At 42.9% G+C, this 26,868-nt stretch overlaps 1 protein-coding gene across 2 annotated transcripts in view; it reads right to left on the reverse strand.

Moving 5' to 3' along the window:
* MICAL2 (microtubule associated monooxygenase, calponin and LIM domain containing 2) overlaps positions 1-26,868 on the reverse strand; it is a 398,277-nt gene that overhangs the window by 56,365 nt on the left and 315,044 nt on the right. For both annotated transcript variants that reach the window (XM_082270277.1, XM_082270276.1), the window contains 3 exons: positions 16,791-16,962; positions 14,551-14,678; positions 7,791-7,865 (listed from right to left, as the gene is read on the reverse strand). In XM_082270277.1, coding sequence (XP_082126403.1) covers positions 7,791-7,865; positions 14,551-14,678; positions 16,791-16,962 — 375 coding nt within the window. The remainder of the gene's footprint in view (positions 1-7,790; positions 7,866-14,550; positions 14,679-16,790; positions 16,963-26,868) is intronic.

Raw genomic sequence — 26,868 nt, forward strand, 5'->3', positions numbered from 1 at the left:
CCAATAAATAAAAAAAAAATGGAAAAAAAATTGAATTTCTTCATCATTTTAGGCCAATATGTATTCTGCCAAATATTTTTGGTAAAAAAAATCCCAATAAGCGTATATTAAATGGTTTGCGCAAATGTTATACCATCTGCAAATGATAGGATGGATTTATAGAATTTTTATTTTTTTTTATTTTTGTTTACTAGCAATAGCTGCGATCAGCAATTTTAGCGTGACCACAACATTGCGACAGGCAAACCTGACATTAAGTGACACTTTTTGGGGACAGTTATTTCAAGGGGTATGAATACATTTTTAACCACTTCAGCCCCGGAATGATTTGCCCCCTTTCTGACCAGGCCCTATTTTGCGATTCGGCACTGCGTTATTTCAACAGACAATTGCGTGGTCATTGCGACGCTGTATCCAAACAAATATTACGTCCTTTTTTTCCCACAAATAGAGCTTTCTTTTGGTGGTATTTGATTACCTCTGCGGTTTTTATTTTTGCGCTATAAACAAAAAAAGAGCGACAATTCTGAAAAAAAAAAAAAATATTTTTCCCATTCTGCTATATGACATTCCCAAAAAAAAAAAAAAATGAAAAATCAAGATTTTTTAATTTTTTAGGCCAATTTGTTTTCTGCTACATATTTTTGGTAAAAAAAATCGCAATAAGCGTATTTTGATTGGTTTGTGCAAAAGTTATCGTGTCTACTAACTACGGGAAAGATTTATGTAATTATGCGACATTGCGGCGGACAGATCGGACCCCTAACTGACATTTTTGACACTTTTGGGGGGACCAGTGACATTACTACAGTAATCAGTGCTAAAAAAATATGCTCTGTTACTGTAATAATGACACTGGCAGGGAAGGGGTTAACATTGTGGGTGATCAAGGGGTTAAATGTGTACCTAGGGGCGTGTTTCTAACTGTATGGGGGCGTGGCTTATGAAATGACCATAGAGACCTATGATCCTGTATAGACGGATCACAGGCGCTCTATGATCATTCCAGGGAGAAGAACGGTCGGCTGTGTTTACAACATCTGACCATCCTTCTCTCTCAGCGGGAAGCGATCGTGGGTGTCAGGCGGCAATCGGAGCCGCCTGCCCACTGCATCGGCTTCCCCGCTGCTGAGTGGGGACGGGAGCACGCTGCCGGAGGCGCACGCTCGCCCCCTAGTGACCGACGTAGCCCTACATTGGTTTGCCTGGGAGAGACACACTGCCGCAGTATATATGCGGTAAGTGGTCGGCAACCGGTTAATTGAACTTGAACAATAAGAAATACATTACAATATTGTAGTCATCATTGCTCAATAGAATGGACATCAGCGAGGGCAGATAATGCGTGCTAGTAGGGCAAAAAGCCGGCGCTGGGACCACAGGCAACCGGAAGTGACGAACTGAAAGACGGTGAAACCGGAAACCAAATAGACGCGTTTCGTCCCTCCCACCGGGCATTCTCAAAGACCTATAAATTACATATTAACTAGCCCCTTCCCCCACTCTCAATCCGGAAACATCCCCCGCAGCAGTCGGGGAGGGGGGGGGGGGTTTAGAAGAAAGGAAAGGTGGGAAGCCGGCAGCACTGTGGTGGGTTGGGGAGGTGGGCAACACGAGGGGGGAAGCTCGGGCAGTAGGGAAAACCAGTACAAAGTGATTAGGGTGTGCCCAGGAACACCTGGCACATCCCCTGAAAATGCCTATGCTACCTCGTTTGCACAGCTGCCCCTTCCCTCAAGGATGTTCTTTTAAGCAGGATAAAGGTATAAGCCAAGGGAATCCTGCATTTTCCTTTACTCACCTGCTGCTATTCCACCGCCTAACCTGCCCCACGCCGCCATCTTTAATCTCCTATAATCAGGAGCTGGCTGTCGCATGCTTATTTGAAAAGCATTATGATGTTCTTTTGATCCCACAGATGAGCAGGCATGCCATGGGTCTTGAAGGAGACTAAGGCAGGCAATAGATTATTCAATTTTCTTTCCTTCCACCACAGGCGGAATGAAAGAAAATCACTCAATTCCCCCATCAATACAGTCACTGTTGATGGGGAAATCCCTCCTGCAGTGCTATTGCCTTACCGGCTGGCAGAACACAATGATTACTGCTAGTGGATAGAGCTGCCGGCAGTATTCGCATGTAAAAAACTCACACAGGCTGGCTGTACCTATGGATTGACTTGGGTACAGGGCTGCACCAAGACATTGTGCTGCCTGGGTCCAAGAATAAAAGGCTGCCCCAACCCCATGCCCACCAAAAGGCCCCCACATCCATTATTTTATGTAAAAAAAAAAATGTAAAATAGATTATATATAAATATTATATAATAAATAAATATTATATATATACTGTTATCTTCTTCCATACCTCACCACCGGACCGGTCCACAAAACACCCGCTGTCTGTCCCCAGTTCTCCTGTCACTCCTGTGTCTGCCATGGCCACCGCCCTAGAAGATCCAGCCTGCCTTGCGTGAGTTTGAGTGCACCAATGTCTGACGTCATTGCGCACACCACGCTCACGCAAGGGACGTTCCTCGGAGGAGACGCTCCGCCTCCTCATACTCATCAGTTTGCACTACAGGGGGCAGTATGAGATGGGGAAATACCGCCACAAACTGACACACAAAACTGCTGGAAGAAAAATCTTAGTTCTCAATTTGCTGCCCCTCTCCAAGTGCCGCCTGGGTTCAATGGACTCAGCGGGACCCATGGTAGGGCCAGCCCTGCTTCGGTACAACCAGCCTGCCCAAAGATGAAGCAAATAGGCTGGTCCCTGCTTAACCGAAAGAGATCGATCCATCTATGGCTGTCTTTAGGCAGACCATAGATTATTCAATTTTCTTTCCTTCAACCACAGGTTGAAGATTAAAAAAAAAAAATGCTCGATTTGCTCTATAGTGACACTGTACTACTTTGGGGGTGGATCCGATTTTTTTTTTTACACTGTTATCTGTGATTTTCACTGTTATGAGCAATAGTTTTAGCTGTCATGAATGGGTTAACATTCATGACAGCTTAGTTACTGTTGACACGCTGTGATTGGCTACAGCTAATCACATGGTACAGGTACAGGTAGCCAGGTACCATGTGATAGCTGTGCTCCTATCACAGATTCACAACACTAAACAAGCAGTCATGAATGGAAACTAATAATGACTGTTTTGTTTACACAGCTATCATGTGATCGTTATGACCAATCATAGCAATCACATGATACTGAGCGGCAGACATTATTTCCGATATGCCTGGCAGACACAGCGGTCACAGAAGCAGTGCCCATGCACAGCCGATGTACGGGACTGTGCCTGCACCTGCCGTCCACTTGCAATATAATTACAGTGAGCCGTTTGCACGTGGTTATAAACATTGTTCAGAGGGGGATAGAGAGATACAAAGTAACATTGTTTATAAACATTGTTCAGATGGAAGACAGAGAGATACAAAGTAACATTGTTTATAAACATTGTTCAGATGGAAGACAGAGAGATACAAAGTAAAACTGTTTTTAAAACACTATACAGATAGATCCAGAGAGAAACAAAGTAACATTGTTTATAAGCATTCATTAGCCGGGAGATAGAGAGATACAAAGTATCATTGTTTGCCAACACTAACCAGATAGAGGATAGAGAGACAAGGCAACATTGTTAATAAACATTGTTCAGACAGGAGATCGAGAGATAGAAAGTAACATTGTTTATTAACATTCTTCAGATGGGAAATAAAGAGATACAAAGAAGCATTGTTTATAAACACTGTACAGACAGTGATAGAGGGTATAAAAGCAACATTGTTTATAACTATTGTTCAGCCAGGAGATAGAGAGATATGAAGTAACATTGTTTACAAACACTGACCAGACACCAGATAGAAAGGTACAAAGTAACATTGTTAATAAACATTGTTCGGACAGGAGTTGGAGAGATAGAAAGTAACATTGTTTATTAACATTCTTCAGATGAGAGATAAAGAGATACAAGGTACCACTGTTTATAAACACTAATCAAACAACAGATAGAGAGATACAAAGTAACATTGTTTATAAACACTGACCGAACAACAGATAGAGAGAGATACAAAGTAACATTGTTTATAAACATTGACCAGATGGGAGATAGAGAGATACAAAGTAACACTGTTTACAAATATTTATCAGTCAGGAAATAGAAAGATGTAAAGTAACATTGTTTATAAACATTCATCAGACAGGAGAAAGAGAGATACAAAGTAACATTGTCTACAAACATTCATCAGACAGGAAATAGAAAGATATAAAGTAACATTGTTTACAAACACTGACCAGACACAAGATAGAGAGGTACAAAGTAACATTGTTAATAAACATTGTTCAAACAGGAGATCATGAGATAGAAAGTAACATTGTTTATAAACATTGATCAGATGAGAGATAAAGAGATACAATGGAACTTTGTTTATAAACATTGACCAGACAAGAGTTAGAGACATACAAAGTAACATTTATAAACACTGAACAAATAGGAGATAGAAAAATACAAAGTAACATTGTTGATAAAACATGCATCAGATGAGAGATAGATACAAATGTAACATTGTTACTTGTGTATGTACTCTATTTCATTCATCGGCAGATCAAAGGGATGAGCTTCAAGAGGAACTTCAGCCCATTTTAACCCTTTTCCCCCTTCGGGTCCTGGCAGAGTCCTTTGGCCCATCTGCGCATGTGCGGGAAAATATTGGAACTTCCATAACAGCCCTCCCCTTTGTGCATGCAGGGGGAAACCGGCACATGTGCTGCAGGGCTCTACCAGGACCTGAGACAATGTAGCACATCTGTCCAGATTCAGAATCCAGCAGAGGGAGGTGCAAATGTCATTCTGGCCTAGGCAAGAAATACAGAAGTGCTGCACAAAAAATCCATCAGATAAAACAATACAGATAAAATGAATATCCAAATTGTGAGAGGGGGAGGGGGGGAGACGACAGGGCAAAATGAAAGTTAATTTTGGGAGAATATTTGCTTTAAGTCTACATATGACTTCAGTTACAGCAACCTGACAAGTGAAAAAAAAAATTCTGCACCCATTTATTCCATTATTAACCCTTATGCTGGCCATACACATATAGATTTCCATTCAGAAATTTTCATTTTAAGAAAATTTGTTTGATTTTCTAATCGTCAGTGGGGTCAAATCGATGTCTGTATTCTACTGCAGTGACGGGAAAATTCGAAGGAAAACTTTTCTCGATCCCAAAATTTTCGGGCAGTGCATGTGGTTATCGCTCAGAAATTATATTCATTTTAAATGTTAATGTTAAAAGCAAAAGACAATTTTTGAACTACATTTGTCCATTCATCGAATGTTCAAAGACTCTTACGAACATTTGTACGAACATACTCCTTCAAAAATCTATACGTGTATTGGCCAGCATAAGGCCGGTCATAGACAGTTTGCTTTTTACATTTTATTTTATTTAGCAAGCAGATTCCTACATCGAATTAAAATAATGGAAGAATCGCTCCCCCCCCCCCCCCCTTCCTGACAGGACTTTTTATTCTACAACAGCGGGACTGTCAGAAATACATTGACCATTGACTTCAGCTGCTGATTGGCATCTAATGATTGACTGGGCCCCCCTGCCATCCCGGAACCGGTACAAGATGGCCGCTATACCGGGTCCGGGCCACCAATCTATGGCCAGTTTTAGTTTGCATAAACAGCCCTTAATAACTCCCTTTCACCCCCTCTCCTATTAACTAATATTTTCCTGATGATTTTTTTATTTCTATTTTTATAACAATTCAAAATGAACCTTATTTTTATTTGATTTTCTTGTTATTTGATAAATTACAAATAACTTTGCAATGCCCGAATCACAATTTGTGTGCCATTTTAATTTGGACAAATTATAGAATACAATGTGTACTTTTTACTTAAAATACATTTTTTTTAGTAGGCTAATTCAAACTATAAATTACAAATATCCCTTTTTCGTTATACAGTAAACCCCCGCTCCATCGCGGTTCAGTTTTTGCGGTCCCGGTATATTTGAGTTTTTTTCTGTAATGTTATTTTACTAATTAAATCATTGAAAATTAAATATTTTTGTGTTTTCCATAGCTCTTGCTCTGTCTCTCTGTATATTTTATGTGTTTAAATGAGTTTCTATTGTTTTAAAAGTGTGTTTAAAGACCTTAAAATGCTTTTAGAAGTACAGTGACAGTAAAAACAATTATGCCTACAATGCATTTTAACCACTTGCCGACTGCCTAACGCCGATCTACGTCGGCAGTCAGCCCCTCACAGGCAAAGTGACGTAGGTCCACGTCGCTAGCCTGTGAGGGTTTAGGGAGCGAGCGCGCGCCACCGGAGGCGCGCTCCCGCTTCCGCGCGGTCACGCACCACCCCGCGCGTGTGACTCGGCGATCGTTGGGGGAGAGGGAGAAAGGCAGGCAGCTTGTGTAAACAAGCTGCCTGTCATTCTCCCCTGTGTATGACAGATGATCATACGGTTCTACTATGTAGAACAGTTGATCACTGTTCATACACTAGTAGCCACAGCCAATCACAGTACAAAGCACGCCCCTAGGGACACACATAGCCCCGCCCTTTAAAAAAAAGTTAACCCCTTCACTGCCAGTGTATTTTTACAGTAACAGTGCATATGTATAGCACTGATTACTGTAGAAATGTCACTGGTAACCCCAAAAGTGTCAAAAATGTCAGTCAAGGGTCCGATCTGTCCGCCGCAATGTCGCAGTACCGCAAAAAAAAATCGCAGATCGCCGCCATTACGCGTTAAAAAAAAAACAACAAAAATGACAAAAATCTTTCCCTTTGTTAGTAAACGCGATAACTTTTGCGCAAACCAATCAAAATACGCTTTTTGTGATTTTTTTTACCAAACATAGGTAGCATAAAACAAATTGACCGAAAATGTTAAAAAATTTAGATTTTTACATTTTCTTGGGGGGAATTTCATATAAAAAAATGTGAAAAATATTGTTATTTTTGCAAAATTGTCGCTATTTTTTTGTTCATAGCGCATGATCAAAAAATCGCACAGATGATCAAATACCACCAAAAGAAAGCTCTGTTTGTGGGAAAAAAAGGACGTCAAATTCGTTTAGATACAGCGTCGCACGACCGCGCAATTGTCCGTTAAAGTCACGCAGTGCCGAATCGCAAAATACCCCCTGGTCAGGAAGGGGGTAAAGTCTTCCGGGGCTTAAGTGGTTAATGGGGTTTTTCTATTTCGCGGATTTTCACTTTTCGCGGGTGGGTAACCCCCGCGATGGAGGGGGGTTTACTGTATAAGATATTTTATAAGTGGGTTTTTTTTTTCTTTTTGCTTAATAATTGTGTGATGTGTCTTGTATGCTATAGCTGTATTTTTTTTTCTTCTTTGTTTGTTTTATGATTAAAAATTAAAATTAAATAAAATCTGCTTATAAAAAATAAATAAAACGATTTTTTAAAATAAAAAGTAGAAAAACGTTAGCTTTTTTTTTTTAGTGTTGATTGTTTTTGTCTATAGATTGCATAAAATTTAGCTTTAGAAGCTAATATCAGCAAACCAAATTCTTGTTTGCCCTAAAATAATGATATATGTATTACTTTATTATCTGAAATAATGGCGAAGCTATTGTCAAAAAAAAAGGCCCATAGTGTTAACATTTTTTGGGGGCCTGCAGGTGTCAGAGCTGGAGGGGTTAAACTAGATAGAACTCCATTCTGAGTATATATTAGTCAAGAAAAACTGGAACAGCAGTACTCGGATCATCACCAGCGAATCACATTTCCTTACTTGACTGGATTTTCTTCCTCCACCTCTGAGATTTGTTGGAAGAGACGGGCGGGTGGTTGCTGGCCCGATTAAGCGCTGAAACAAAGCAGAGACAGAACATGAAATATACCGTATCAAACACAGCGGCCTCATTTAATAAAATGTATAATATTCAAAAGCAATACTTTCAGAATATTCTACAGGTTCACACCGCTACACGGGCTCAGTAGGGCCCCGTACACAACTGCGTTAGAAACAGGCAATTGGGACGCGTTTTTGCAGCTTCCTCAATGCCTAGCAAAGCAGCCTGCAATGTATAATAAAGTATCTCACAAAAGTGAGTACACCCCTCACATTTTTTGTAAATATTTTATTCTATCTTTTCATGGGACAACACTGAAGAAATGACACTTTGCTACAATGTAAAGTAGTGAGTGTACAGCTTGTATAACAGTGTAAATTTGCTGTCCCCTAAACCGCTGGCAACAAAAGTGAGTACACCCCTAAGTGAAAATGGCCAATTTGGGCCCAAAGTGTCAATATTTTGTGTGGCCACCATTATTTTCCAGCACTGCCTTAACCCTATTGAGCATGGAGTTCACCAGAGCTTCACAGGTTGGCACTGGAGTCCTCTTCCACTCCTCCATGACGACATCACGGAGCTGGTGGATGTCAGAGACCTTGCGCTCCTCCACCTTCCGTTTGAGAATGCCCCACAGATGCTCAATAAGGTTTAAGTTTGGAGACATGCATGGCCAGTCCATCACCTTTACCCTCAGCTTGTTTAGCAAGGCAGTGGTTGTATTGGAGGTGTGTTTGGAGTCATTATCATGTTGGAATACTGCCCTGCGGCCCAGTCTCTGAAGGGAGGGGATCATGCTCTGCTTCAGTATGTCACAGTACATGTTGGCATTCATGGTTCCCTCAATGAACTGTAGCTCCCCAGTGCCGGCAGCACTCATGCAGCCCCAGACCATGACACTCCCACCACCATGCTTGACTGTAGGCAAGACACACTTGTCTTTGTATTCCTCACCTGGTTGCCGCCACATACGCTTGACACCATCTGAACCAAATAAGTTTATCTTGGTCTCATCAGACCACAGGACATGGTTCCAGTAATCCATGTCCTTAGTCCGCTTGTCTTCAGCAAACTTTTTGCGATCTTTCTTGTGCATCATCTTTAGAAGCGGCTTTCCAAAAGTAATACAGTATATGTGGCAGCAAAGAGCGCAGGCTTTCACACCCATACGCCACATATATGCATCCATGGCTCACTGTATGCTCCCAGCACAGTGACTGAAATGTCATAGACAGCTCTCAGTCTTTACTGATTGGGAGCCAGAGGGACAGCCAATCACAGTGGTCATGTAATTGGCCAGTCCTTCCCACCCCCCGGGGTAAAGACCCTGTTAAAGGGTGACTAAGGCTGGGCGGGAAGGGCTTAAAGGTTAATATTTCGAATTTACACTATTGCACTGCAATTATGTGGCATTTTGAATAGCACTCCAATGTATTAGGGCATCGTAGTGCGCATTTGTGCGTTTGCGGTGCACTACAAATTGTGTGACATGTCTGAGATTCGGGTCATTTTGGTACTTTTGGTGACAGACCATTATTTACATTGCCCTAATACATTGCACATAATTTAAATGGACCCTCGGTGTTGGGGGGGGTAATTTTACACTTTAGTTTGTAGAGTAACAGGTTCAACTTATGGGATGGGAAGCAACATAGGTTGGCTTTGGTCATCATCCCTGAGCACTACATGATTCACTACCTCTTCATAATGCAGCCTTGTCTTCCCTGAGAGGAAAATCACCATGTGGGAGTGGGAGGAGCTTTCTCTACCGTATGCAGATGTTGACTTTCAGAAAGTCAAGATTTGCACTGGAATTTTAGGTGCAAATCCAGGTGGCAGCGGAGTGTGGGGAACTTGGTGCGCCTTCATTAAAGTGCCTTCTATCAATGAAACCTGTGGATTGGCCAAGTATGGGTAAATTACAGGTTCTCTTGATGTGCTAAGGTTAGAAGGACTTCTATTCACTCTCTTTTGTATATACAGTGGGTACGGAAAGTATTCAGACCCCCTTAAATTTTTCACTCTTTGTTATATTGCAGCCATTTGCTAAAATCATTTAGGTTCATTCTTCTTCCTCATGAATGTACACATAGCACCCCATACTGACAGAAAAACACAGAATTGTTGACATTGTTGCAGATTTATTAAAAAAGAAAAACTGAAATATCACATGGTCCTAAGTATTCAGACCCTTTGCTGTGACACTCATATATTTAACTCAGGTGCTTTCCATTTCTTCTGATCATCCTTGAGATGGATCTACACCTTCATTTGAGTCCAGCTGTGTTTGATTATACTGATTGGACTTGATTAGGAAAGCCACACACCTGTCTATATAAGACCTTCCAGATCACAATGCATGTCAGAGCAAATGAGAATCATGAGGTCAAAGGAACTGCCTGAAGAGCTCAGAGACAGAATTGTGGCAAGGCACAGATCTGGCCAAGGTTACAAAAAGATTTCTGCTGCACTTAAGGTTCCTAAGAGCACAGTGGCCTCCATAATCCTCAAATGGAAGACGTTTGGGACGACCAGAACCCTTCCTAGAGCTGGCCGTCCGGCCAAACTGAGCTATCGGGGGAGAAGAGCCTTGGTGAGAGAGGTAATGAAGAACCCAAAGATCACTGTGGCTGAGCTCCAGAGATGCAGTCAGGAGATGGGAGAAAGTTGTAGAAAGTCAACCATCACTGCAGCCCTCCACCAGTCGGGGCTTTATGGCAGAGTGGCCCGACGGAAGCCTCTCCTCAGTGTAAGACACATGAAAGCCCGCATGGAGTTTGCTAAAAAAACACCCGAAGGACTCCAAGATGGTGAGAAATAAGATTCTCTGGTCTGATGAGACCAAAATAGAACTTTTTAGCCTTAATTCTAAGCGGTATGTGTGGAGAAAACCAGGCACTGCTCATCACCTGTCCAATACAGTCCCAATAGTGAAGCATGGTGGTGGCAGCATCATGCTGTGGGGGTGTTTTTCAGCTGCAGGGACAGGACGACTGGTTGCAATCGAGGGAAAGATGAATGCGGCCAAGTACAGGGATATCCTGAACAAAAACCTTCTCCAGAGTGCTCTGGACCTCAGACTGGGCCGAAGGTTTACCTTCCAACAAGACAATGACCCTAAGCACACAGCTAAAATAACGAAGGAGTGGCTTCACAACATCTCCGTGACTGTTCTTGAATGGCCCAGCCAGAGGCCTGACTTAAACCCAATTGAGCATCTCTGGAGAGACCTAAAAATGGCTGTCCACCAACGTTTACCATCCAATCTGACAGAACTGGAGAGGATCTGCAAGGAGGAATGGCAGAGGATCCCCAAATCCAGGTGTGAAAGACTTGTTGCAACTTTCCCAAAAAGACTCCTGGCTGTATTAGATCAAAAGGGGGCTTCTACTAAATACTGAGCAAAGGGTCTGAATACTTAGGACCATGTGATATTTCAGTTTTTCTTTTTTAATAAATCTGCAACAATGTCAACAATTCTGTGTTTTTCTGTCAGTATGGGGAGCTATGTGTACATTCATGAGGAAGAAGAATGAACTTAAATGATTTTAGCAAATGGTTGCAATATAACATAGAATGAAAAATTTAAGGGGGTCTGAATACTTTCGGTACCCACTGTATGTGGCTTTATCAAAAAAATTCTTACAGTAACCTAAATAATTCCAAATTCATGGGATGCCCCAAAAGCACCAGAGCCACTGAACGCAATAGGAGGGGATACTTTCATGCCTTTGCATCTTGAGGGGAAAAAAAACAAGCTCAACCATAAGTTTCTACTGCCTCCACACCACAAGGTTTAAAGTATGTGTTTGCCTTCGTTTGGCCTTTTAATGCACTGTCCTTCAAATGTGGACTTCAATATTTTGGGCAGGTTTTCGAAAGATGGTCTGTGAGTTTTGTAACACTAAAGTCATCCAGCAGATGGCATCAATGATCTAGAAAAGAAAGTTACCTGATATTCCAAGCAGGAAAACAAATTCACTATTGCAAAAAAGGTCCCTGTCATCTTTAGGTTTATTTAGAAAGACACTCAGGGGGATTTTTAAAGGGTGATCGGTGGCGCTGGAAGCTTGAGACATTTATATTGTTGCCAATAGTTTACTGATAATCTCACTGGGGGACATTCATAGGTGGGCAGCTTGTGCACATTGAAGGATTACCAAAGTCACCTTGTGTAGTGGAAGAAATCTTTGGATCTGAAATTGAAGTGCCAAAATAGAGTTTATTCCAAATATAACCCGTGAGAAGAACAGGGACTTAGTGGTTAACACTTCTGTAGCACTGGAGTCATCGGTCATATCCCTACCATGACACTACCTGCATGGAGTTTGCATGTTCAACCAGTTCTTGTGTGGGTTTCCTCCCACACTCCAAAGACATGCTGGTAGGTTTATCTGTTGCAGTCTAAACTGGCCCTAGTATGTGTGCATGAGAATGTGAGATAGGGACTTTAGATCGTAATCTCCTTCAGGGTAGGGACTGATATGAATGTACAATATATGTAAAGTGCTACATAAATTCTCTGCTGTTTCCAGTGAAGTGTTGGTGCCACAGCATACAAAGACATTTTAAACAAATGTGTTCTTCTAAGCATGGTATTGGATTACGATGTCTGTGCTATCATTTGTGGATAGAATGATGGGGTACACTTGGTCCTATATCCCTCAAAAGAGAAGGTGTTGGTTGGACCTGGCAACTCAACCTCGGCAGCTCTACCACAATGCCAATACAATGGGGCAATGTCCTCTCTAATTCAAAAGTCTAAACAAAACTTCCAAAGAGCACCAGATGGTCATTTTAAGAGTCCTTGGACTTCTAAGATGACTCTCTGGCTCTCTTTTTGCCAATTTCAGCTAGCTATACCATGACTTGGAGAAATGAGAAGCTTGGAGGCTTGGAGAAGCTACGAAACATTATAGAACAAGAGTAGTTGAATGTGCCTAACTGCTACTAGCTATAGCATAGTCCCCAAAAAGGTAGAGATGGCCTACGGAAGCTATAAAAGATCTTCAACATTACAGAAGAAGAGCAGTTGAACGTGCCTGCTACTAGCTATACCATAGTCCCCGAAAAGGCACAGATAAGGCTTTGGACATGAATCTTTTATCTATCAAAACAGAAGGTGTTGGTTGGGTCTGGCAACTCTACCTTGGCAGCTCTACCATAACTCCATTACCAAGGGGCAGTGGCTTCCCAAATTCAGAAGTACAAACAAAACTGACATAGAGAACCAGATGGTCATCTTAAGTTCTTGGACTTTTGCGACAACCTCTTAAGGCAAACTTTTTGCCAATTTTGGCTAGCTATCTCATGACCTGGGGAAATTAGAAGCTTGGAGAGGCTATAAAACATCATAGAACAAGAGAAGTTGAATGTGCCTAACTGCTACTAGCTTTACCATAGTCTCCAAAAAGGTAGAGATGACCTGGAGAAACTAAGAAAGGTCTTTAACATTACAAAAAAAGAGCAGTTGAATGTGTGTAACTGCTGCTAGCTATACCATAGTCCCTGAAAAGGCAAAATTAAGGCTTTGGACTAGGATCTTTTATCCGTCACAACAGAGGGTGTTGGTTGGGGCTTGCAACCCTACCTCTGCAGCTTTACGACAATGCCAATACCAAAGGGCAGTGACCTCCCAAATTTAGAAGTCTAAACAAAACTGACAAAAAGCACCAGATGGTCATCTTGAGAGTCCTCAGACTCTTGAGGTGAAGGTCCGGCCCTCTTTTTGCCAATTTCAATTAGCTATACGATGACCTGGAGAAATGAGAAACTTCGAAAAGCTATAAAACATCACAGAACAAGTAGTTGAATGTGCCTAACTTCTACTAGCTATAGCATAGTCTGGCAACTCTACCTCAGCAACCCTACCACAATGCCAATACCAAGGGGCAGTGGCCTCCCTAATTCAGAAGTCTAAACAAACTGAAAACGAGAACCAGAATGTCATCCTAAGAGTCCATAGACTCTTAAAGTCACTGATTGGCCCTCTTTTGGCCAGTTTTGACAAGCTATACCATAGCTTCACCATGGAGAAATGAGAATCTTGGCGCCTTGGAGAAGCTATGAAACATTTCAGAACAATAGTAGATGAATGTGCCTAATTGCTACTAGCTATACCATAGGCCAGTGATGGCAAACCTTGGCACCCCAGATGTTTTGGAACTACATTTCCCATGATGCTCAAATACACTGCAGAGTGCATGAGCATCATGGGAAATGTAGTTTCAAGACATCTGCGGTGCCAAGGTTCACCATCACTGCCATAGGCTATGAAAAGGTAGAGATGAGAAGCTGCTATTGGATCTCTTATTCATCAAAACAGAAGGTGTTGGTTGGGCTTGGCGACTCTACCTGAGCACCTTTACCACAATGCCAATTCCAAAAGATATATGACTGTTTGCTCATAGCTTTAGATAGTGACTTATGTAGAGCATAGCAGGGCATAGCAGGACAAATCTGGGGTACATTCCTAACAAATGTATATGTATGTGTTATGAATACCATAGTGTGTATATTTGAAGCATTTTCCATTTTTTGACTTTTTTGTGATCTATAGTCCTATAGGAACCTTTTGTGGAAGTCTGTACAGTATAGGTATAATTCCCTGTCATTGCTTGTTGCTCAGGTTTTGATACAGATGTATTTAAGGTGCACAAATCATTTGGCCATATAGAGTATCTACTGTATATTTCTCACCATCAATAGCTTTAGATGGGTGTCCTGGGTCTTTGTGGGTCTCAGAGGATCTTTCCTTTCTTCGTGATGAGAGTCTCCTGCGATTAATTCTGACGTTATTCTCCTCTAGGGCACACTCTTTGTCTGAGCTGGAAGATGTTAGATGTTTAGCCACAGGTAGATACTAAGCACTATAATTCATTCAGGGTACCGGGGACTTTACCAATTATTCTATTCATGTTAAAAAATACTGTAGTTAAAAAAAAAAAATCCTTCCCAACTAACTATATACATGTCAAGAAGCGGCTTCCTGATTTTGTACATTTGCTGAAATCTTGCAAAAGAAGGCTCAGTGGCAGGGTCTACCATCACTACAGGGGCGTAACTACAGGGGTTGCAGGGGTTGCAATCGCAACCGGGCCCCATGCTCAAGGGGGCCCATGTGGCTCCCCTGTACACCTGAATAGGAGGGGTGGCGGGGGCAGCATGTAGAGAAATCACTGTCCTCCTTTTTCCTTCTGTAGCTGCAGGAGGAAAATGGAGGAGATTGGTTCCTCTGTACGCTGCCCCGCCACTCCTCCTATCCAGTATACTTGTGTTCTGCTGTCTCTGGGCCCCTGTGTGCTCCCCTGGTCCCCCCCCCTTCTGTGCTGCCCCCCCTTCAGAATTCTCCCTTCCCACACCGTAATAAAGGGCCCCACAACTAGAGTAAAGGGCCCCAGGGCCCCAGGGGGCCCTTCATGGTTTCTTGCACCGGGGCCCTGAAGGTTCTAGTTACGCCTCTGCATCACTATAATCATAGTATCAGTCACAGTGCTGTACCAATATAGCACCTCTGGCATCCCTTTGGAGCAGTTCTACCCAAACTGGGTTTCGTAGAACCCTAGGATTCCCCAGAGGTTCCTAGGGGTTCCTTGAGCTGTGGCTGATTGAGCTCTCATTTACTGGAATCTGCATAGTTTTGGGTCCAGTTCCAATTAACTGGGCCAGTGGCATGACATCAATGATACTTTTAGCTGTTTGTAAGATTTGTTCTTCCCACTGACCACCAATGTAAGGGACATTCTTCCCACTGACCTCCAATGTAAGGAGCATTCTTCCTACTGACCACCAATGTAAGGAGCATTCTTCCTACTGACCACCATATGTAAGGGGCATTCTTCCCACTGACCTCCAATGTAAGGGGCATTCTTCCCACTGACCACCAATGTAAGGGGCATTCTTCCCACTGACCACCAATGTAAGGAGCATTCTTCCCACTGATCACCAATGTAAGGGGCATTCTTCCCACTGACCACCAATGTAAGGGGCATTCTTCCCACTGACCACCAATGTAAGGGGCATTCTTCCCACTGACCTCCAATGTAAGGGGCATTCTTCCCACTGACCACCAATGTAAGGGGCATTCTTCTCACTGATCACCAATGTAAGGAGCATTCTTCCCACTGACCTCAAATGTAAGGGGCATTCTTCCCACTGACCACCAATGTAAGGGGCATTCTTCCCACTGACCACCAATGTAAGGGGCATTCTTCTCACTGACCACCAATGTAAGGGGCATTCTTCCCACTGACCTCCAATGTAAGGGGCATTCTTCCCACTGACCTCCAATGTAAGGGACATTCTTCCCACTGACCACCAATGTAAGGGACATTCTTCCCACTGACCTCCAATGTAAGGAGCATTCTTCCCACTGACCACCAATGTAAGGAGCATTTTTCCCACTGACCACCAATGTAAGGAGCATTCTTCCCTCTAACCACCAATGTAAGGGACATTCTTGACACTGACCACCAATGTAAGGAACAATATTCCCACTGACCGCCAATGTAATGAGCATTCTTCTCATTGGCCACCAATGTAAGGGGCATTCTTCCCACTGACCACCAATGTAAGGACATTCTTCCCACTGACCACCAATGTAAGGAACATTCTTCCCACTGACCACCAATGTAAGGGACATTCTTCCCACTGACCACCAATGTAAGGAACATTTTTTCACTGACCACCAATGTAAGGAACATTTTTTCAATGACACCAAAGAATTGGTTTTAGAAAGGTTCCTCGATATTCAACATTTTTTTAAGGGTTCAAAAAGGTTGAGCAAAGTTTTTCATCAAGAGTAAAACTCCCAGTGCAGTAAACCTATGACCCTTTCTGGGGACGCCTAAAATGTTTCCTAAACTCCTGTACAGACTTGTGGGGAACGACATAGGGAGATGATTTTTGGCAAATCCTGTGGAATAGTGAAATCTGATCACCTGCTGTCGTCACTCAGCACCATGACACGGACAGCCGTCAGGTTATTCTCCGCTGCCTCTTCCCCGGGGCCGATCCTCACAGCCTTCCACTCCGTGGAGACAGTCGAGTTCCTCCTTTTAAAAAAGCTGAACACAGAGTCACTCCTAGACTTCTTGGGGGAGGTTGGCTCATCTGTTGACCCAAACATATATACATTTTTTTTTTAGAAAAATATTTTTGAGATTAATTTTATTGTATTTACAGTTTGCCTTTAAAGGGGGTCAATCCAACCAAATGCAATTAGGTAAATAGAGTTCCTTGCTTGGCTAACCCATTAGCACCTTTTCAGCAGTGAGAGCTTTCGGGTTCCCAACTCCACCCCCATAGCACAACCAATATAACGCCTGTTTACCTGGAAAAGGTTTTGTATATCTGTCCATCCACTCCTCAGATTTACACAACTCTGACACGCAGCTCAGACCTCTCTGGAAGGGGAGGAGACCTGTTTTTTTTCTGTTGAAGGCCAGTATCTCTTATATGTCTCATTCCTCCCCCTAGCCTGTGAATGAAAAGATGGGATCGCCACACTAGTTTGTACAGTCCATAAAATATATTTTCTGCAGCAAAATCCAACACGTTTTGGGGCTCATCACCCCACCCCTTTATCGGGGGCCATAGGTTACTTCTTTCAAACAACTGCTTGATCTGTAGAGTCTACTTGGGTTCCAACTAACAGTCCAGGTTGGTATATATCACCCTATGGTTACCATTCCAAAAGCCCTGATGAAGTGTTGACCCCCCTCGAAACGCGTTGTCATTTTTGTCAGAATAAATTCTATTATGGATTGTACAAACTAGCGTGGCGCTCCCATCTTTAGAATTTTTTAGCGAACTCCTCCGAGGGTCCAGTAGAACACCATGTTTGTTGGTGAGCAGCCTCTAGGGACCACGTACCACATATATTGTCACAACAAACCACTACAAGGTTCAGCGCTCCCTTTACTATAAATAGATCAGCCTGCAAATGGACAGTGAAAAAGAGGCAGCATACTGATGAACTGATGAGCTCATCTCTCTGTCATTCTGCTCTTTCCTCCAATAAGTATGCTTCCTGGACTGCAGCACAACTGATTGGTTGCTTGGACTGCTTCTCCCTCCCTGAGTCTGAGCTCTGCTATACAGAGACTACAAGAGGCCAATACCAAGTGAAATTCAGGTATGTAATTTACAAAATTAATTTAAAGTGGCTGTAAACCGATACATATATCCAGTCAAGTGATACACAGAGATGAAACAAATCCTCCTACATAAGTTGTACCTGTTTTATCTGCAGCATTCTCTCTTCTACTGGCTCCTAGAACACAGCACACATTTTACACAGCATCTCTGAGCTCCAGAAGACGGGGTGGGGATCTGATGTCACACACTGCACTGCATAGAGCAGGGAGCTGTGTGTAATCTGAGACTTGAGTGTAGGAAGTGGCTGCACCTCCCTCTTCACAGTCTCATAGGGAAACATGCAAAGCTGAGGCTGTCAATCACCTGCTGTGTGCTGGATGGGGGGGTCCCTTGGTGATGGCATTACCGGGACAGGTCCGTCCAGCACCCAGTGCAAGAATGCAGAACTGCCCCGTCCTCTCCTAAAAAATGCCCAAAAATGGGTGTACAACCTTGTGCCCATTATTTGCCCTCCTGCTTCAGCTGTCGATGGTTGGCATGGAGTGTGCACTGCTCATGCATGACCAATCACTCGCTTTCTTGTGGCTAGAAGGTAGTTGCACATGCTCAGTGTGTTTTTGTGTCAAATAACGAACGAAAATGGTCGCACTCCAACAGTTATGACAATGCTTCTTTATTAAACCGGTAGACAGTCAATATAGGATGCAAGAAGGTTAACGTGTTTCACACTAATATCGTGCTTGTTCACAACCTACTGTTTTTGTGTCAGCCATAGGCGGATTGGGGTGGAGAAGAGGGTATGTTGGAGCACAGTGTGACAGTAGCACGTCCAGATACGCAGGACTCAACAGGTACCCACAATGTGCTAAACCTTTCCCACTGATCCCTGACACCTGAAGAGACTTCCTTGCTCTCCAAGGGACTTCATTTTTCTCCATCAAGGCATTTTAAAATTTTTGAGACTATTTTGGACATTTAAAAAATTAATTAGAACCATAGCCCTTAAAAAACATTATTTTGATGTCTCAAGTGATGCCGACACATATGATACTGGTCTACGATCAGTTAATCAAAGTCCAGTTGATGAGACTATTACCAATACGTTTAGAGATCAGTGTGCTATGAGTGAGTTGGAGGAATTGTCATGGGAGGGGGGTTTGGATACTGGTGTGGAAGTCGGTGTTGATCTCATCCAGCCCTTTAAAATTAGATCTGAGTTTTATCCCATTAATGCGCAGTGTCCCGAAATGGATAAATTCCAAAAATTGGTGGAGAGAGATATTACAGCGTTGGCTGCACAATCATCTGCGGGAACATCCAATAAAATTAATAATCTTTTGTTTAAAGAAAGGGAAGTTCTTAAAAATTTGGAGGAGGATACCTCCATTGTTATTCAAAACTCTTATGGGGGGGGGGGGAGGGAACTGGTGATTGTGATGGGGGTGGAGGAGTATAGACAGGAAGCTGAACGATAATCTTTCATTTAAAGAAATGGAAGCTCTTAAAAATTTGGAGGGGAGGACTGGGCCAGGGGGCAGGGGGGCAATTGCCCCCTGGGCCGCTCTTATGCTCCATAAAAAGGCTGCACCGTCTCTGCCACAGAGATGCCTAACGGATTCCTGAGTGTGGGTTGAAAACAAGGACACAGCACAGGCCCCCCCCACCCCAGCATTGATGGTGTAAACTGTGTCTGAGCAGAGGCCGGTTCCATGCCCCACTGGAGACTCTCCTCCCCCAGCCAGCCTCAACCCAGCTGTCTCAGCTCCCCCAAACCTTCCTCTGCTGGCCAGGTCGGAAACCCGGATTCTTTCAGTAAGTAGAGAGTATCTGGAGCAGGGATTCAGCTTGGAATGGAGGAAAGGAAAAGATTGGTAGAGTGGGAAGGGGGGTGAGGGAGAGTGGGAGGGGGCCAAGTCGCTGCACCATGGGCCCCTGGTTTGTACTTGCCCCCCTGGGCCGAAAGTTGCCAGTCAGCCCCTGGATACCTCCATTGTTATTCAAAACTCTTATAAGGGGGGGAATGGTGATTGTGATGGGGGTGGAGGAGTATAGACAGGAAGCTGAACAACAACTGTCAGACAGATACACTTATGTAAAACTAAAAAGAGACCCCACAAAAGCTTATAAAGTGACCCTAACTACATTAGTCAATGAAGGGGTTAAGATGGGGATATTTAACAATAAGATGAGTGCCAGTTTGATTGCCGAATACCCCGTGATATCTATTTTCCATCATCTCCCGAAGACACGTAAGGGTTTAAATCTGTTACATGGGAGAACTATTATTTCAGGTATTGGCTCTCCTAATGAGAGATTGAGCCAGTGGCTTGATAACATCTTACAACCGTTGGTTTGTAGGCTTCCGAGCTACCTCAAAGATACTAATCATCTGATGAATATTGCAGGTGAAGTCATATGGGATGAACATTCTGCATGAATAACCTGCGATGTTGCTAGTCTCTATTCCTCTATACCCCTATATGGGTTAGCGATTGAAGCATTCAGTTTCTTTTTGGAACATTATACCCGTCTTACATTAAAGGTCTGCTTGTATATTCTGGATGTTCTGCAGTATTTATTAACTCATAATTTTTTTATTTTTAATGGTGAATATTTTCTGCAGAAGTGCGGAGCTGCGATGGGGGCTAAATTCTCGCCCTCACTCGCTAACCTCTATATGGGGTGGTGGGAGCGGTCCCGCATCTATGAAGCAGGCAATCCCTTCAGACAATATATTAAGCTACTCCATCGCTACATAGACAATTTGATATTTGTTGTAGATGAGCGTATCGGAAATCTGGAATCTTTCTTGGGATATCTAAATGATAACGATAAAAATCTACAATTTACTGGACAAATGGAAAAGAGAGAAATTTGTTTTCTGGATGTGAATCTATGTAGCAATGGAACTAGCGTTAGTACTGACCTCTACAGGAAACCACTTTCTGGTAACACACTTCTGATGGCCAAATCGGGACATCCCACCATACCATCAAGGGTATCCCCGTCAGCCAATTCCTGAGAATTCGTTATATTTGCAGCAATCAACAGACCTTTGAAAGGGAGGCAAAGGCATTATATGGGCATTTTCTGCAGAGGGGATACCCAAGATGGATGTTGGATAGAGCATTGTCCATTGCAGGTTCCAAACGGAGGGATGAGCTCTTGAAATATAGTAGAGCTGATAATTGGAACAAAAGAAAATTTAACAAAATGCGACTTACTTTGAGCACACCCTTCAGCTTGGAATTTGGTGCTATAAAAAGGATCATGCATAGATATCTACCCATCCTATCCGAGGATCGGATATGTGCTGACCTCCATAAGGAAGGTATCAATGTTGTTCCTAGAAGGGCCCCCCCACTGGGTAATTAATTGTTTCCCAGTTTTTTTAATCCCAACAAGATGCAATCCCCCACATGCAGTGGGGGTGCAAATCCTTGAAAAGACTATTACACCTAGGAGAGGGGGGGGGACGTTTTTCGCCTTCTTTGTAAACGGGAAGTTCTTTGGATATTTCAGTTTAAAACTCGCATACCATATGGCCTAAATTTTGAATGGGACATAACTCAATTTTATGATTTATTTATACATTCTCCGTTTATCCTCCCGCCTCGGTTCCTCTGGATTTGTATACATATGTATGTGTGTGCATCTCTTTTTTAGATGTGTATATATGTATGGGTGTGTGTGTCTTTGCAAATATACAGTATCTCACAAAAGTGAGTACACCCCTCATATTTTTGTAAATATTTTATTATATCTTTTCATGTGACAACACTGAAGAAATGACACTTTGCTACAATGTAAAGTAGTGAGTGTACAGCTTGTATAACAGTGTAAATTTGCTGTCCCCTCCAAATAACAACACACAGCCATTAATGTCTAAACCGTTGGCAACAAAAGTGAGTACACCCCTAAGTGACAATGTCCAAAGTTGGCCCAAAGTGTATTAATTCTGTGTGGCCACCATTATTTTCCAGCACTGCCTTAACCCTCTCGGGCATGGAGTTCACCAGAGCTTCACAGGTTGCCACTGGAGTCCTCTTCCACTCCTCCATGACGACATGATGACATCACAGAGCTGGTGGATGTTAGAGACCTTGCGCTCCTCCACCTTCTGTTTGAGGATGACCCACAGATGCTCAATAGGGTTTAGGTGTGGAGACATGCTTGGCCAGTTCATACCCTCAGCCTCTTTAGCAAGGCAGTGGTCATCTTGGAGGTGTGTTTGGGGTCTTTATCATGTTGGAATACTGCCCTGCGGCCCAGTCTCTGAAGGGAGGGGATCATGCTCTTCTTCAGTATGTCACAGTACATGTTGGCATTCGTGGCTCCCTCAATGAACTGTAGCTCCCCAGTACCGGCAGCCCCAGACCATGACATTCCCACCACCATGCTTGACTGTAGACAAGACACACTTGTCTTTGTACTCCTCACCTGGTTGCCGCCACACACACTTGACACCATCTGAACCAAATAAGTTTATCTTGGTCTCATCAGACCACAGGACATGGTTCCAGTAATCCATGTCCTTAGTCTGCTTGTCTTCAGCAAACTGTTTGCGGGCTTTCTTGCGAATCATCTTTAGAAGAGGCTTCCTTCTAGGACGACAGCCATGCAGACCAATTTGATGCAGTGTGCGGCGTAAGTTCTGAGCACTGACAGGCTGACCCCCCACCCCTTCAACCTCTGCAGCAATGCACTCATACATCTATTTCGCAAAGACAACCTCTGGATATGACACTGAGCATGTGCACTCAACTTCTTAGGTCGGCCATGGCAAGGCCTGTTCTGAGTGGAACCTGTCCTGTTAAACCGCTGTATGGTCTTGGCCACCGTGCTGAAGCTCAGTTTCAGGGTCTTGGCAATCTTCTTATACCCTAGGCCATCTTTATGTAGAGCAACAATTCTTTTTTCAGATTCTCAGAGAGTTATTTGCAATGAGGTGCCATGTTGAACTTCCAGTGACCAGTATGAGAGAGTGAGAGCCATAACACCAAATTTACCACACCTGCTCTCCATTCACACCTGAGACCTTGTAACACTAACGAGTCACATAACACCGGGGAGGGAAAATGGCTAATTGGTCCCAATTTGGACATTTTCCCTTAGGTGTGTACTCACTTTTGTTGCCAGCAGTTTAGACATTAAGGCTCGATTCACACTAGCGCGACTTGTCAGGCGACTTGTCAGCCTGACAAGTCGCGCTCCCTCATGGTCCATTGACTGCTACAGGACCCGTTCTAATAGGAGCTCCGACTTAGAAAAAGGGTTCTGTACTACTTCTGGGCGACCTCGGAGCGACTTGCATAGTCTTCCATTATGTGAAGTCCATGCAAGTCACTCCGAAGTCGTGGTGCATGGGAATGCACAAGTCGCCCCCGAAGTAGTACAGAGTCGTGCCGCCCCAGTGTGAACGGACTCTAATGGCTGTGTGTTGAGTTATTTTGAGGGGACAGCAAATTTACACTGTTATACAAGCTGTACACTCACTACTTTACAGCAAAGTGTCATTTCTTCAGTGTTTTCACATCAAAAGGTATATTAAAATATTTACAAAAATGTAAGGGGTGTACTCAATTTTGTTAGATACTGTGTATATATACTGTACATATTGTTTTCAGATTACATGCATTTGATATGCATCCTTAGTGGCACTGGACTCTTTTTTGATAGTACATTTACGTATTTCTGGTATTTCGTGCCTCTTGTTCTCTCGTTATGTCATCTCCTTCTGACCTCTGTCACACTCACTTTCTTTGCAATATGTTTAGAAATTCCTTTTTTTTATTTACATTTTTTTTACACATTGGCAAATAGTAAGTGTAGTGTGACAGATAGATAGGATGTTTTTTGCTTCCATATATATATATATATATATATATATATATATATATATATATATATACTGTATATATATATATATATTTTTTTTCTTTGCATACATTGTTGCTTTTATTGGGTAGGGTACTTTGTATCCCTCCATTTTAGGGGCATTACACACACATGTTGGTTGATCCGGTATTTTATTAACATTTATACTGAAATTTCATGTGTTATTGCTCCTGGTACATGACCACTTACAGTGATTCTGTGGTGTTATCTGTCATTTAGTTACGTCCTATAATATAGAGGAAGGTATTAGGTGGTTATATTTATACATAGTTTTTGTGTATACTAGATATTATATTTATTTATTATTTATTATATTATATGTATTTGGGATACTATATTTATGGACATCTATGCATATGCTACATTTATGATGATGCATGTGTGAGGGATATCTACGACCATTTCAATTTTTTTATATGACTTATGAATATTTATACCCACATGTGTCGTATGATGTCAGTATATTTTGTCTCTTTTGGCTTCTTTTTTGATTTTTTTGTATGGGTTTTTTATGTTTTTTTTTCCACTGATATCATGTTATAATGATTTTATTCACTTGTATTTAATTGTCATGCAATTCCTAGCCAATTATCCCAGAATTTGGGTGTGCACTTCCTGTAGGTGTATACTTATATCCCTGGGATTTGAGCTATGCTGATGTTATGAGTAAGCACGATATATTCGTGTGAAACTAGTCAACTACTTTTCCCTGTGTTTTTTGTTCTGGCTTGGTGACCAATAAAGTACTTTTCATATTTTGACTTTGCTGCAGTGTGCCACCATTTTTTCATTTTCTCCATTCACGTTCTTGGTGGCGGACCTGGGTGTGCACCTGCAGCAGTCGCCATTCATTCAGGGCTGGATTAGGAACATCATGGGCCTGGTGCTGAGGATTTTGGTGGTTCAGGGCTTCATGTATGAATGAACACAGTCAGCGATCGATAAGGATCAATACCCAGAGAGCAGGGGGAATCTGATGGACAGTCTGGGGTGAACGAGGGGAGGGGGGGGGGGCAATTATAAGCACTGATCTCCCACTATGGTTCACGAGGAAAGAAGCTAAAAGGGAGGGAGAGGAGGAGAAGTAGCTTTCAGCAGCTTCATGGAGAGTCATAGAGGGATATTGGTGCTTGTAATTGCCCCCCCCCCCACCCCAACGCACCGATAACCCCCGACTGTCATATTTCCCCTGCTGCAGGAGGTGCGGGGAGCCTCTTATATGGCCCCCTACTGGTCCAGAGCCGAATAGACAGTCTGCCCCTGCTGGGCCTATATTAAGGTGGGGGCCTGGAGCTGAAGCTCCAATAGCCCCTACGTTACTCTGGCCCTGCATTCATTGATTGCCTGAGCGGTATCCAGATTGTAATTGGTGACAGTAACAGCAGTAGACACAAAGCTGCGGCCCACTGGTAGCCACTGATCTGGAGCTTGCATGTGTGCCCTCCCCTACTGCTGCGCCCTGGGCGGCCGTCCCTCCTGCCCAACCCTTGTCCCTGCCCTGGGTGTCGGCATAAACTTTTAGAAATGACTAATGCAGATAGCAGAGGAATGAGAGAGGAGACAGAAATCTAAGGGCTTTGGATTGAGGCACATACACACTATAGAAGGATATGCTTTCTTCATTTTTCATTTAAGAGGTTTTAAACCACTTTAATGTATTAATAATTACATCTCTGCATTTATTTTGTATCTTTTTTTTTATCTGCAAAAAAAACTTGAAAATGACCTTTGAAATGAAAATATTAAAGATTTAATGAGATTTCAGCCTTTGGGTTTCCAATATTCTACATCTTAGAAGCCCCGGATGATCCTCAGCTTACGATGTTCCTTTAAGCAATAAATTAATTCGGGACATAATGCACAGAACACTGTCTCCTCTCGAGTGTCGGGATGAGTCCTGGTAATATAATATTTTAATAAGACCTTGTTAAATCATCACTACGCCGGAGTCCAGGAACCCTTAACACGGAGTCCCTCCAAGATCTTGCAGAGTTCATAATTGGCTATTTCTGTCTGGTGATAATCCGGCCGCGTTCTACAGCGATTTCTTCAATGATATCCTCTGTGTGTTTGCCCGGACACGTTCTACTTCCCCAGAATGATTGCACTGAAGAGTGAACCCACCCCAAACTGAGCAGGTGTCATCAGGTAGAATCATACACTGGCATCTTATGTCTCTAATGGTCTTAAGCCACGCTATCTGTGTTCCCAACTCCGCCTTCCTGCTGCAGCCATTATGCAGGAGTCTGGTTCACTAAAGGCTTGTTAAAACATGACATTGAGGGTGGTAAAACTGGGTGTTTGAGCCACGCTTTAACCAACCCCCCAAACACTTCTTCTTTAGCTGGGGGTATACAATTGCCACTGCCATGTCAAGAATTATATCCCCTGCTGCTTTCAGTGGGTGCTACGCCCACCAAGCGTGACCCATTCAGAGTGAATGACACAACTCAGCAAGCGCCCCGCAACTACGTGCAATGCAATGCACGTGGTTGCGACATGCTAGTGCGGGGTTCATGGGTTAAAGCAGGTGGTGAAAAGACAATATTTAATTTTGAACTTTCCTCCAACTAATTTGAGGTCATGTCCCGGTGTTCTTGATCTGAGTATTATTTTGAAATTCCTTCCCTCTTGAAACTCATTCACACCTTTCAGTAATTTAAAGGTTTCAGTTATGTCCCCTCCCTTTCCCTTTCTTCCTGCAGATGGTACATATTACGTTCCGGAAGTCTCTCCTGATATGTTTCGTCCCTCAGACCTTTCATGTTGCCCATCTCAGGACTTGTTCTATCTTATCAATATATTTTTATAAGTGAGGTCTTCAGAACTGGGCACAGTATTCTACATGAGGTCTCATTAAAGGTCTATATAGAGGAATCAGGACCTCCTTCCTCCTGCTGGTGATCCCTTTAGTGATATAAAGATCTATAAAGAGGAATCAGGAACTCCTTCCTCCTGCTGGTGATCCCTCTAGTGATATAAAGATCTATATAGTGGAATCAGGACCTCCTTCTTCCTGCT

The sequence above is a fragment of the Pelophylax lessonae genome (genome assembly GCF_965119305.1).
Source record: "Pelophylax lessonae genome assembly, chromosome: 10".
In the NCBI taxonomy this organism is placed as follows: domain Eukaryota; kingdom Metazoa; phylum Chordata; class Amphibia; order Anura; family Ranidae; genus Pelophylax; species Pelophylax lessonae.